Raw genomic sequence first — 13302 nt, 5'->3', positions numbered from 1 at the left:
CTAGTTCATTAATTATGTAGCATTTAATCAATCTAGGAAACTGATAGAGAAGGAAACTTGAGAGATATTCAAAACCAGTTGGACCGGGGGCTCGTACGTAAACACGTGTATAAATTATCTCACAGAGGCCAGTCGACCTTGACAAGCCTCTGCATGATTATCACATTTCGTAACAAACAATTTTAAGACACCTCTCATTCGTTTCAAACACCTAGAATCATGAAGTCTTTCGTAGAGTATTCTTCAAATTGTGATTTTCCAATTGAGAATCTCCCGTACGGTGTTTTCTCTACGGCAAGCAACGTAAGTAAACAATAATATGGAATACGATAAACATAGTCGTAGATTGTACGTAGTTCTCGTCGAGAAAGAGGCTTGTAGGTTATGAGTTCTAGAGAGACTTAGTTTTCTAGTGTGAATGAATGGTCATTATAATAATGATTGGAACGAAAGAATGTCGTTATACTATTCGATAATGCATAATAATACTGACTCACTTAATCGAAATACATATTTTTTCTAAATGTAAATATGCATGTCAAGTTCTATTAAATAACATGCCATCTTCTGGCGCCGCGAACAAGTGAAAATAAATGGCGCGTAATTGGAAACGTTCAAATCATTATCGACAAAGTATTCAGTATTTCTCCGTGATTTTTTCGATTCTAAATTCTATTTTTTAAGCACTGCGAAATATTTAAAAGTTGCATAAATTAACAGCGTCAAATTACACTTTCGAAACTGTAATATCGACTGCTAGTAACGTGCTACGCTAAACTAAATCGCAAATATTTCAGCCGCAAAAGAGAATAGGAGTAGCAATAGGCGATGAAATCTTAGATCTGTCCGTTATCTCGCATCTCTTCGACGGGCCACTGTTAAAAAACAATCAAGATGTATTCCGTCGCGATTATCTCAACGACTTCATGGCTCTGGGAAGACCCGCCTGGGTAGAAGCAAGATCCAAGCTTCAACAATTATTGTCAGCCGCTAATAACACGCTGCAGGAAGCAGATATTCGTTCAAAGTAAATTAAAAATTCTTCTAATTTTGTTTTTAAATATAGGAATGAATATTCTATAAATATCCTTGTTACTCTCACAGAGCATTCGCGCCGCAAAGCGAAGCAACGATGCATCTGCCAGCGAAAATCGGTGATTACACAGACTTCTATTCCTCTATTCACCACGCCACAAATGTGGGCATGATGTTTCGCGGAAGAGAGAACGCTTTGATGCCGAATTGGTAATTTACTCGTAGCTCGTAATCGTTTATTCAAAAACCTAGTATAATCGATACGATGGTAGGAAATATTTGCCTGTTGGTTACCACGGGAGATCGAGCTCTGTCGTTGTATCTGGCACGCCGATAAGACGACCACGTGGCCAGACACTTCCGGTAGAAGGTGCAGCCCCGGCTTTCGGGCCTTCCAGATTGATGGACTTCGAGCTCGAAGTCGCTTTTTTTGTCGGAGGACCTCCCACAAATTTGGGCGAAACCGTCCCAGCATCCAAAGCGAACGATCACATATTTGGAATGGTCACTATGAACGATTGGAGCGGTAATGTTCGAAACGAATGCAACAGGATCTCCTTCATTATCCTAACTCGTAAACTGTCGAATTAAAGTGATTATAAATTTTCTTTAGATTCGAAGATAACGTACAGTGTGTCAAAAACATTTAACAAAACAATCGATACAAAATGACTCTCTCTATTAGTATGGATAATGGAGATTCTATTACAACGCTAAAATAAACGTAACGAGTTAATCGAGCACCGCTTGCAGCGAGAGACATACAGAAGTGGGAGTACGTTCCATTGGGCCCCTTTGGAGCAAAAAATTTCGGGACGACCATTTCCCCGTGGATCGTCACTATGGAGGCTCTAGAACCTTTCAAAGTGCCCAACGTGCCCCAGGATCCAACTCCTTTTCCGTATTTGCAACACAACGAATCCTGTAACTTCGATATGAAGCTGGAGGTCGACATTAAACGTAAGCTGCATTCGCTAGGTAGCATTATTTTTATAAAAATTAATATCAATTCGTAACATGGTTCTCTTTGTTACGATAGCTCCAAGCGGCGTAGTTACTACAGTTTGCCGTAGTAACTACAAATTCCAATACTGGACACCCCAACAGCAATTAGCTCACCACACCGTAACCGGATGTAATATCAATCCAGGCGACTTAATGGCTTCGGGTACAATAAGCGGAGAGGTGTGTCCTAAATTTTTATTCGTCGACAATCGACGATTAAACGAACGATACACCACGATATTAATGTTTTCCCTGTGTTGTTTAGACCTCCGATTCTTTTGGCTCCATGCTCGAGTTATCTTGGAAAGGTACTCGACTCGTACCGTTGAAAGATGGAACCAGCAGAAAGTTCCTGCAAGACGGCGACGAAGTGACCATTCGCGGTACGTTCATCGCTTTCGTTTCGCGTTAGAAACTAGCACAACCACTATTTGTCGTAGAACTTATTTTTGCAGCCTCGTTAAAATTTAAAACTCCTATCTAGATTTATTTTCTTTAACGTCTAACCTTGAGAATTTATTTTTTTTAACTTCTCGATGAAAAATCGTGTCACCCCATATGTGGGTCAATGTGTTAAACGGTTCAAGAAGCCTTTAGTTTACGATCCTATCGATAGTTACTCATTGGTTATCTTTTTCCAGGTTACTGTGTCGGCGATGGCTATAGAATTGGATTCGGGCCATGCTCAGGGAAATTGTTACCCGCTCTTGCTGAATAATTCTGACGTTTTGTATGTAATTTCTCGTGCTCGAGATTGCAAATCATGCATTACTTGTGCTTCTTTTTACATTTGTATCGTGGTTTGTAACGGAATAAATATATACTATAAATTTGTACACGAATTGCCTTTCCCCGAATAATTAACACTAAATGTCAGTCGAATAAATAAAGTATAAATTTTGTTATTGCGACCGAGTGTAACTGTGCCATATCCTAACCAGATTATCGATTCGAATCGTGGCTGTGGTAAATTCGATCAATAAACAGGCCAGCACAGGTGCAGGTAGAACGAGTGTCAAGGAAACATGGCTGCTATTCTGTTGAAGTAAGTAAAATGCGATAAATTTTATTCAAATACTAAGTGCTTAATAGTAAATACAAATTCGTTCGGTCGTTTAATTCCTCATAATCGATTCGACGTTATTACATAACCCGTAACTACATTCAACTATTGTTGAATGGTTTAATAAGAACAACTTTTCTTTATACGATTAACTCTCTGTATTTTAAAAAATGCTACCTATTTATTCGAATAAATCAAGCTTCGATTAAACATGTGATCAACGAACGTTAGGAGTCTGCACAATCTGGAAACTATAGACGAGCCAACGGTGAAGTGGACTATTCCTCTAAGCGATGGCAATCACGTGATAGAATTTGAACACGGTACAGCGACGGGTCGACGAGTGGTGAAACTGGATGGCAAAGAATTGATCCATAGAGATTGGATGTTTCATCTCGTCGGCGACGAAGCGTTCACGTTCAACGATAACAAGTTTGTCATCAGAGTCGATCCAATTCCAGGCGAGTGTGCCAAACGCTTACGTTCGTTTTGAAATGTAATAAATATTGTAAAGTGAAATTTCTACAGGTTTAAGATATTGTTATACCTTGTGGGTGAACGGGAAGAGTTACACGAATTTCGTCAAAGGCCAATCGAAGATTCTGGACACCTGGTTGGCCAGCGTTGGAAAAGAAGAATACAGAATAGTGTTAGGTGATTGTGAATCATAGAGACTTTTTAAATAGTTAACAAAAATATAATAGGAACGTTGTGTTGCCTCGTAGACAAACAGACGCAAAATGTTTGGGTTAACGGCGAACAGGTCGACACGGAGGTAAGAACGGTTGCTAATTCCGTAAATAAATTTAGATTTAATTAATTTTGTCTCTTAGAACGACTTCACCGACGATGGCGCGGAAATACGTTTCACGGTAGGAGAACTTCCGGCTACGATTAGATCGTACAGCTCTGGGCAAAAGAACATCGGAATATCGTATTCTTTGTACATCGATGAGATAGAAATTGACAAGGAATCGCTACTGAAGGAAACAGAGAACTCATAAACGAGAGTCTTGACGGACCACACGTATTTAGAACGTTGTTGCAACTTCACGTGCCACGAAAATTTGTTACACTTTGTACATAATAGAATAAATCACAAGTACGTCGAACTTCACTTGTTTCGCGATTAAACGTCTGAACGTAGGAGAGACTCGAGTTTGCGTTCAGGTCACAAATAAAAAAATCTAACCCTCATTCCGTTTTTCGTTTCGGTTCATTTTGTATTTTATTCAGTGAACGAGTAATCACAATGTCGATGCGAGAGAGTATATTCAGCATCGGGTCACGAATGGCTCAGAGATTGGACGATGACATACATTTCGATGGTGCATGTCCTCCGAATCGATGCACTCTGCTTTTAATATGAATGAAAATTTGCTCGATTTTAGTAATGAGTTACGAAGAATTGCAACAGATGCAGGACGACCTTCTGCAAAAGGTATGGATGTTGACCCTGGAGAACGACGTGTACGAACGATATCTCATGCGACAGGATCCTCAAATTATGAAAAGTAAACGCTGTCGATTGTGCACGGATAAAGTTCACGCTTGTACACCTATTACGTAAATAGCGTTTATAAGTACTTTTTAATATTTCTTTCTTGAATCAGGTAATGTAACAACCTTAGTGTGAACTTTCTCCGTAGACGAACATTTTAAAATTACAAAATCAAGGTACTGTAAATTTATTAATAAATTCGTTATTGAGCCATAACACGCCTGTTGGAAAGATCGAAATACGCACGAAGAGTAACGGCTCACATATTGCCGATGTCGTCCCGTATGAGTTTTCGCGAGAGTATCATGAGTCTTCACGATTTTGGCAAACGGAGCGTTACAAGCGCGTCCAGCGTGATCAGCGCTTTATCCGAAAGTCGACTGGCAACGTCGAGCATGTTAACGATAAGAACTCAGAGCGAGAGCGCAAAGTTAGCAAAACGAACGAAAATACAACTACCCTCGATTTACATTGAAATTATGGAATTCGAGCACCGTGTAAATCGAGGGTTAGATGTATTCATCAATTTCTGTTTAACCACGCGGATTGTATTCGTCCTTTATTTTGCAACCGTTGTCAGGATCACTATAGCGCATCGTATAACGATGGCGAACAAAGAGATCGATGAGATGAAGAAGAAGTTGGAGGATTTTAGGAAATCAGCCAGGAAGCAAAAAGCACGTATGAGAGCCGAAATAGAGGAACTCGAGATTCGTATCAGCGAGGTGCACGAGGCAAAAGACGACTTTGAGGAAGAGGTCGTGTTCAAAGGCGTCGATCCCATCACTGGAAGGATTCCAGCGGAAAGAGTCATCAGGTGATTTCACGAATCATTATTTTCAAAGTTATTTCCTAGAATAAAATTACATAACTGTATCTAAAAAATAAATAAACTCGATATAATATAACATATTATTTGAAAAGTAACTAAAATTGCTCGTTCGACAAGAATTGATACGTGCTTTCGACCCGCTTTTAAAGTACTTTGGTTTCGAATTCCTTGATTATCATTAATAATTAATCCTGTCGCTAATTACGGTAATAATAGACTTTTAACGCGCGAACTCTCGTAAAGATTCATCGAGGAATGGCTGAGATCGGTAAACACGATAATAGAGAGGCTACGGTTAAAGAGCGCGACGATAAAGATGCAAATCAAAAAGGCTAAACAGCAGCTGATCCAGAGAGAGGAGCTTGGGGAGGCGCTTCACGCCGTTGATTTCGAACAATTGAACATCCAGAACAAGGATTACGCAAGAATGATCGAGGAAAAGAATCGCTACGTGTTCGAGATGAAGAAGATCGCAGGTGCTGAGCGTTAATCGACGTACAGAGACGCGATACGAGGGTCTAAACGCCGAATCCATTATTGCAGGCCACTACCATTTGAAATTGACGCAACACAAACAGAAACTTAGCAATCTGATGCTCTCGTTGAACGAGGTGAAGAAAGAAATCGCGCTAAAACAGCAACAGATCGAGGAATTGAAGATTGAACGCGAAGAGGTAGAGATTGTCTTGAAACGAAGGGACGAACGTTTGAAGAAACTACTAATTTTTATGGACCGCTATACGGTAAATTTTAAAATGTCTGCACTTTTTCCAATATATTGCACGATGATTCCATAGGCACCAGATATCCTAGACTTTGTAAGATTAATGGTGGAACTGAAGGAATTAGAAAAGACCTATAGACTTTTAGACAGACGGAGGAACATCGAAAAAATAATATTTCAATCCTCCCAAAGACACGTCCGGAACAATACTAATCCTGATATTAGCCACGAGTCTGTGTAAGCCACGAGAAAAATTACTATTCCAGTATTACTAAAAGTATAGTAAATTACTTGCATTATACTATATTTTAGGCAGAGTAAAAGGCTGGCATCCGGTACGATGTTTCCGATCATATCGTACCACAAAATGTCGCTTCCTTTCATCTAGTCTCTGAGTCGTGATCGTCGAAATCGTTTCTTTGTCGTCAGACAGCAGCAGACTTCGCTCGAATGCAACGTGGCCGCACAATTATATCTGTAAAAAAAGAATTACGCGGCCCTGTACCGTCACTGGTTACGCCACCGGATAATTGGAGTTACGGTGCTTGTCTAGAAGACGAAGGAAGCTCGAAACAATTGTCCAGAATACCACTTTCCATAATACACGTTACTTTCTTTCAAGAGCAAATTATATAAAAACAATAGGAACTAAAAATATATACATGCAATTCCTCATCGAAACAGAAATTTGACATTCTCAGTTTTTTATTTTTACGTTACCCTTGAAAATAGTCTGACTTTCGACGACATCGGTTTTTCGGTAAATTTACAATCGTATAAATTTATGGATGCATTAAGATATTCGAATAAAGTAAAAGATGGAATGATTTTGGCGTGTGCCACGATGTGTTGTTGGGTGGTCACGCTTCACGCACCGGCGATGCCTGTCCCTTCCTCTTTTCGCCCGTGGAATATCCGTCCCGGAAGACCATGTCTCTCTTTCGCGGCGATTCAGTTTTGCCGCGACGACAACATCGACGTACCGAATGTTCGATGAGCTACCCAGTCGAAGGTGGTATCGGTTGAAAACTTCATCGGGACGCTCCTTTTTATCCCAGTGATCATTTTACCTGCAACCTAGAAAACCTCTCTGCTGGACAGTGATCTCTACTATCTGGAACGATGAGACCAAAGATGAGAATCTACGCGAATTGAACGTTACTAACGGTAGTTGATTACCAAGCAGAAAACCATTAGTTTCGAATTAAATTAGCCGCCTCGTTGAAGTGTTCCGAATTGTTTAAAATTTCTATTTTAACGATTCCTGCGTGAGAAACGGTTGAAACAAAAAGTCAGTCGCGTTGTTGAAATGGCAAAAGCGGTATGTTCGGTGATGCGTGAACAAGCAACTAGCCATACATCCTGACTTTCCGTTTTAGATCGATCGATCGCGTCTGGATTCCATTTCCGATGAGAAAGAATAACGATTTCGAGAAAGTTCGACGACTTTCTCGATCTGTTCGACCGATTTTTTAGTTCAGTTTTGAAAGCGCAAACATGACGATCGCGGGGACATTGATCCTCGCATCGATCGTTTGTTCGTTCGTGCAGCCAAGCTTTAACAAATATTTGGAGGTAAGACGGTAATACCAAATGATATTTTCTCGATTAACATTAACGGTATTTCGAAGATGATGCGTTTCGATAGAAGTTTGCTTACTCGATACGGTCGAAGGAAGCTTATCCGCGGAAAGATATTAGGTCGAAGTTGTATTTACAATTCTAATAAGTCTTGGATCGTGTGTCAGTAGTATCTGGGCCAGGGGGCCAAAACATTGAATATTTCATTACACTTATATAATTTATAATATCTCAAGGGTATGAACGTGAACTTGGGAGATGCTCTGCAATTTCTCAGAGAATACGACAGCGAAGCTTCTACTATGTGCACAAGAGTGATAACGGCTCAATGGAACTTTGCTACAAACGTCACCGACGTCAATCGTCGACGAATGGTAAATTTATGTAAAGCTATAATTTTATATGCACATAAAGCAAATAGGGTTCGTTGAATAAACGTGTCGATGCTGGTTTTATTAGTTGGACGAACAGACGTTGAAACTAAAATTCGATAGAATCTCCTGGCGCAAAGCTGTCAGCTTTGCTTGGAGTCGAATACCAGATCCCCTCGCAAGAAGGGAGCTCAAAATGATTGCTGTGAAAGGCCGAAATTCCCTGACCGACGACAAATTTAACGAGGTAAGCGTTTCTTTAAAATTTCACTCCAACGACTAAGAAACCACGATGCTAGAAACGCAACTAATTTTTAGCTACACAGTTTACTTGTGGAGATGAAAGAAATATACGCAAGAACGAGATTGTGCCCCTACAAAACTATAGGTGGAGATTGTGATTTAAGTTTGGACCATGGTTAGTCAATAATTACCTGAAATTAATAAGTTGTGAGCTGCACATCATTATTCGCATGATTCTCAGACGCTGGGAAGATAATGGCGCGATCAAAGGACTATGACGAATTGTTGTATTACTGGCACGCTTGGCACGAAGCAACTGGGCCTCAGCTTAAGAACAAATATATGAGATATGTTCAACTCGCGAATCAAGCAGCCAGATTGAACGGTAAATAAAACTGTGCAATTGCAAATTTCTGATCAACCCAATAGACGCTTTTAAACAATTTGATATACGTTGCATCGTCATCAGGATTCGAGGATGCGGGCGACCAAATGAGGGAACTTTTTGAAGACGAGTACTTTCAACAGAATACAGCGGACGTTATGTCGTCCGTGATGCATCTGTATAAAAATCTCTTCACATACGTAAGAACGAAATTGTTCGAAAGGTATGGCGAGAAGATAAGAAGAGATGGACCACTTCCGGCGCATATTTTGGGTAACATGTGGGCTCAGAACTGGGAGAACATATTCGATGTGGTGCAACCATTTCCAGCGAGTAGAAAACTGGATGTCACCTTGGACATGATGATTCAAGGCTTCACTCCTTTGAGGTAAGTTCGTTAATGCGCTGCTTCGATTCGTTCGTTTATACATGAACCCAGTAACATAAAAATTTTTAAGGATGTTTCAAATAGCAGAGGAATTTTTCACTTCTCTGGGAATGAAACCGATGCCACCTGAGTTCTGGAGATTCTCAATGTTCGAAAAACCTATCGAGAGAGAAGTGAAATGTACTCCTAGCGCGTGGGACTTTTGCAACAGAATCGATTACAGGTATTTACTGTTTGTTGATAAATTGTTTGGTACACTGCATAAAAGTATTTCACAGGATAAAGCAATGTACAAGGGTTACGATGGACGATTTGTTATCGACCCATCACGAGATTGCGCGTCTGCAATACTATCTGCAGTATAGGGATCAACCGTTATTGTTTCGAAACGAAGCAATTCCAGGTGATAAAAAGAACTATTATTTATAAATAAAGAAATACTGACTTGCTACTTGATATATTTAGGATTCTTCGAAGCAGTCAGTGATGCCATTGAACTCTCTATCCTTACGCCCCAACATTTGAGTAAAATCGGATTATACGACAACTCTACGGATGATTACGGGAGCAGCGTCAATTTCTTGATGTTAATGGCTCTGCGTAAAGTAGCCTACATCCCGTTTGCTTATATAGTCGATGAGGTTTTACATATTCTTTGCATAGATTTTAAAAATTATTTTATTACGAATTAAATTTTGTATACAATTCTTTTGATGTTAAAAGTGGAGGTGGCACGTCTTCAACCATGGTGTCGCAGATATGACAAACAAGTGGTGGGAATTGAGACTACAGTATCAAGGAATTGTACCACCAGTACCAAGGTCTGAAAGAGACTTTGATCCTGCGTCAAAGTACCATATTCCTGCGGACGCTCTTTATGCTAAGTATGACAAAACTACTACGTAACATTTTTAAGAAGCATTAAATATTATGGACATATTTATTATGGACTCTTAGGTACTTCGTTGGTGTCGTATTACAATTTCAATTATTCGAATCTCTGTGCGAAATAGCAGGTCACACTGGTGATCTACACACTTGCGACTTTTATAGATCACGAGAGGCCGGCAGATTGCTCTCGTATGTAAATATAATTAATCATTATATAATGATTGAAAATGCATTATAATATATTCGTATCACTATTTCCTATTTATAGCGACGTATTATCAATGGGTTCATCCAGATCATGGAAAAACGTTGTACGACAAATGACAAGAGGTAGAACAAATAGAATGGACGCCGGTGCCATGTTGAGGTACTTCGAGCCGTTGAATCAATGGTTGAAGCGGCAAAATGAAATGGAACCAGTTGTCGGTTGGATCGCGAATCGCGAAGACACGGGTGAGTTTAAAAATAATATCGATCGTTTTATACGGGGCACGAGTTGTGAAACGCACTAATAATATCCTGCGAGTACAGGTTTTCTTCGACTTGTTTCAGCGCTGTTTTTTCACTGGTACCAAAATGGCGCACAAAAAGTCACCTCGTTCTTATTTCTTCCATTGATTATAACAGCTACACAAATTGCGATATATTAACGAAAATACATCATGATAGAAATAGCAAAGGAAATGCAAACCAAAGCATTTTTGTATATAAATTAAAGAATATGTAAATACCTCAGAAGACTTTAAAACAGACAGTAGCATACTGAAACAGAACGGTTTCGCCATTAGAGATAAGAAAAGGAGATATTTAATATTTATGTATTTATTGTACAACTAAAACAGAGTTATATATTAAATTTACTCGTGAGTCTTATGCAATGTGTTTTATTTATAGCAAAATTTAATCAACAACAAATCGCTAACTTATGATTTCCCTCTGAAGTTTACCGCCATCTATATATTCCCGAGTACCTATAAATTTCTAGCAGATGGCGTAGTTGGTGCTACTTTTGCTTTGATTTGTAAGCGTACGTATAGGTTATTATCTATAGTGTGAGCTTTTGCGGTGTACAAAGTGAATAATGTGTGAATTTTGATGAGTATTTAAAATAATTTTTTAAATAATCAATTTATGTCAATCCCGTTAATGTAGAAGAGCTATTTCGTAAAACCTGTTCAATGTGTTTGAATAAACGTAAAGCATTTGAGGTGTCGAAATTTTAGTACGTCAAAGTGCAATATACTAAATATTATTGGTTAGAAGTAACAGCGGTCGTTTTTGAAAATGGAAATGGTTCTTAATCGAAGTACAAGATTTGTCACTGTCTTAGGGTTCAGTCCAATGTTTGTAACTAAAAATTTGTTAGATTCAGTACGTTTTATACAGTGTACTGATCCGAGACGTTGGAAATTTAAACTTACTGGTAGGTTAAATGGTGATTAGAGTGACTGTTTTAATAATTATTATTAAGATTAGATTTCACTGACATTTGTTCGGTTTTAGAAAGTTATCCGCGTTACGGGCATTTATCGTGTACTTATGTTCCAATCTTTAATCGTATTACTGTGCATCAACTACCATTCAGGTGTAATATTAACAAAAATGGTATATCAGTTGCGTGTTACTGTAATTCAAAGCAAAGTCCTAAAGAAAACAATATACAGTCAGAATCACCAAAAAAGATGTCATTATTTGCAAAGATGAAGCAGATGACCAAAGATTATTGGCACATCTTATTGCCAGTGCATATAGTTACTTCTTTAGGTTGGGTTGCTATATTCTATGCAGCGATTAAGAAGTAGGCATAAATACAGATTTATCACGTTATCATTGTAATTTACAATATCATATTATTGGGCACATATTTTTTTAGTGGTGTAGATATTCCAAAATTGCTGGAACTTATGAACTGTAGTCAAAAATATTTAGATATGGTACAACAATCTGATGCAGGAAATTGGGCTTTAACATATGTCTTATATAAACTATTTACACCTCTTAGATATACAGTCACATTAGGTAATTGAAAAAAAGCAATTATTAAAAGTTATAAACTCACAAAAACTCAATAAGTATCATAATAATCTGGATATATAATATATAGGACTTACAACAATGGCTATAAAACGTCTCAGCAAAACAGGAGTTGTGAAACCTTTGCCATTTGGTAAACATGCTACAATAATACCCAAGGTATTATCTCCATTAAATGCTCTTCATTAAAATTAGTTAAACAAAGTATTGAAACTGTTATTTATGTAAAATATTTGTGTTTTCTTGCTCTTTTTACATGCATACATGATATAGCCTGCGTGTGAAACTCTGTGTAGGTTTCTATTGTATTGTCTAAAAGTAGAATTGTGTTTCAGTGTTTTCTCATTTAGTGTACTTTTGTTAGATGTGCATATTGTATTAAAACTTATATTATGTGTTTTTAAATATGTTATAGACAACAGAATCAAATAAATCTATGGCAACACACAAGACGGCATTTAAAACGGAACGACAAGTGGAACCCCCGAAAACGTAGTGACGTAACAGAACTAACGAATTTCGAACTGAATTTGAAGTTTCGGTTTTTGTAGAATTCGGAACTGGAATTTACGAACAAATTGCCTCTTGTGAAATATGTAATATTATAATGTTATGATAAAAATCTCTTGTGAAATGTTGTACCAAAAATTTCTCATCAACTTCTATCCTTTGCCTCTATAAATCAATTGATACAAATTAACGTTGATCAGGTATACTCTTCTTTATTGAACGGTTGTTTTTTACATACCGTGCATACATTTAAATAAAATTGTACTTTTTATCTACAATACTCGCAGCTTAGACCTAACCTAGACACAAAGATATTAATTAATCTTGAAATGTAGCAAATTTTTTGGCAGCACGAGTTGTGCGTTGTAACGCCGTAAAATTATTTACGATAATGCACCAAATCTTATTTTATATCTCTATTCCCTCAAGCACAGTTTTTGTGTAATTTTGAGCTTCAGCGATAACAATCGTACAATTATAAATCATTTCGTTAATTCCTGAGCAATATCGATAAATCTCAAGAGTGTTGCGTATGTTTTCGTACTAATGACCGATACACGATATATTGTCATAATAAATACTGTTAGCAAACGTGATATATCACGTATGGTAAGATGTGCTATCATCATAGAATTTCAGCATTGAACGTATCCAAAAATCTTAGGACTCGATTATTGAGATCCATATACTACCGTCGATCCTCGTCGCGGTGGACACGTCACAGCAATAGGATTATGTA

General features: G+C 38.1%; 5 protein-coding genes across 10 annotated transcripts; all 5 read left to right on the top strand.

Annotated features, from left to right (window-relative positions):
• The first annotated feature begins 147 nt into the window (after positions 1-147).
• On the top strand, positions 148-2882 carry Faa (fumarylacetoacetate hydrolase). The gene is made up of 8 exons (XM_076777404.1): positions 148-303; positions 798-1027; positions 1105-1245; positions 1308-1561; positions 1789-1995; positions 2075-2220; positions 2306-2423; positions 2682-2882. Exons 1-8 carry the CDS (start codon positions 220-222, stop codon positions 2756-2758), a joined length of 1257 nt encoding a protein of 418 aa, XP_076633519.1. The 5' UTR covers positions 148-219; the 3' UTR covers positions 2759-2882.
• Positions 2883-3021: 139 nt separating this feature from the next.
• LOC143347853 (fas apoptotic inhibitory molecule 1) lies at positions 3022-4197 on the top strand. Its single transcript, XM_076777437.1, has 5 exons — positions 3022-3085; positions 3335-3564; positions 3632-3757; positions 3829-3878; positions 3937-4197. Exons 1-5 carry the CDS (start codon positions 3066-3068, stop codon positions 4105-4107), a joined length of 597 nt encoding a protein of 198 aa, XP_076633552.1. The 5' UTR covers positions 3022-3065; the 3' UTR covers positions 4108-4197.
• A 712-nt stretch (positions 4198-4909) lies between these two features.
• LOC143348412 (cilia- and flagella-associated protein 263) lies at positions 4910-6298 on the top strand. The gene is made up of 5 exons (XM_076778587.1): positions 4910-5034; positions 5185-5421; positions 5680-5912; positions 5980-6141; positions 6234-6298. Exons 1-5 carry the CDS (start codon positions 4910-4912, stop codon positions 6296-6298), a joined length of 822 nt encoding a protein of 273 aa, XP_076634702.1.
• A 749-nt stretch (positions 6299-7047) lies between these two features.
• LOC143347823 (angiotensin-converting enzyme-like) lies at positions 7048-10884 on the top strand. Of its 5 annotated transcripts, none has more exons than XM_076777385.1 (14): positions 7048-7327; positions 7540-7735; positions 7978-8115; positions 8201-8359; positions 8431-8530; positions 8597-8740; positions 8825-9128; positions 9199-9351; positions 9407-9531; positions 9594-9769; positions 9852-10012; positions 10086-10208; positions 10288-10472; positions 10551-10884. In XM_076777385.1, exons 2-14 carry the CDS (start codon positions 7658-7660, stop codon positions 10667-10669), a joined length of 1965 nt encoding a protein of 654 aa, XP_076633500.1. In that variant the 5' UTR covers positions 7048-7327; positions 7540-7657; the 3' UTR covers positions 10670-10884. The 5 variants fall into 5 exon arrangements, with proteins under 5 accessions (XP_076633500.1, XP_076633498.1, XP_076633499.1 ...); XM_076777383.1 differs by having other exon boundaries at positions 7048-7451; XM_076777384.1 differs by having other exon boundaries at positions 7048-7481.
• A 148-nt stretch (positions 10885-11032) lies between these two features.
• Positions 11033-12605, top strand: LOC143347844 (protein FAM210A-like). 2 transcript variants are annotated; one of them, XM_076777424.1, is made up of 6 exons: positions 11033-11442; positions 11523-11817; positions 11893-12038; positions 12124-12212; positions 12327-12345; positions 12469-12578. In XM_076777424.1, the coding sequence occupies exons 1-6, from the start codon at positions 11304-11306 to the stop codon at positions 12483-12485; spliced, it is 705 nt and encodes a 234-aa protein (XP_076633539.1). In that variant the 5' UTR covers positions 11033-11303; the 3' UTR covers positions 12486-12578. The 2 variants fall into 2 exon arrangements, with proteins under 2 accessions (XP_076633539.1, XP_076633538.1); XM_076777423.1 differs by lacking the exon at positions 12327-12345 and having other exon boundaries at positions 11035-11442; positions 12469-12605.
• The last annotated feature ends 697 nt before the right edge of the window (positions 12606-13302 follow it).

The sequence above is a fragment of the Colletes latitarsis genome, chromosome 11 (genome assembly GCF_051014445.1).
Source record: "Colletes latitarsis isolate SP2378_abdomen chromosome 11, iyColLati1, whole genome shotgun sequence".
NCBI lineage: Eukaryota > Metazoa > Arthropoda > Insecta > Hymenoptera > Colletidae > Colletes > Colletes latitarsis.
This window is presented reverse-complemented; position numbering and strand designations above follow the sequence as displayed.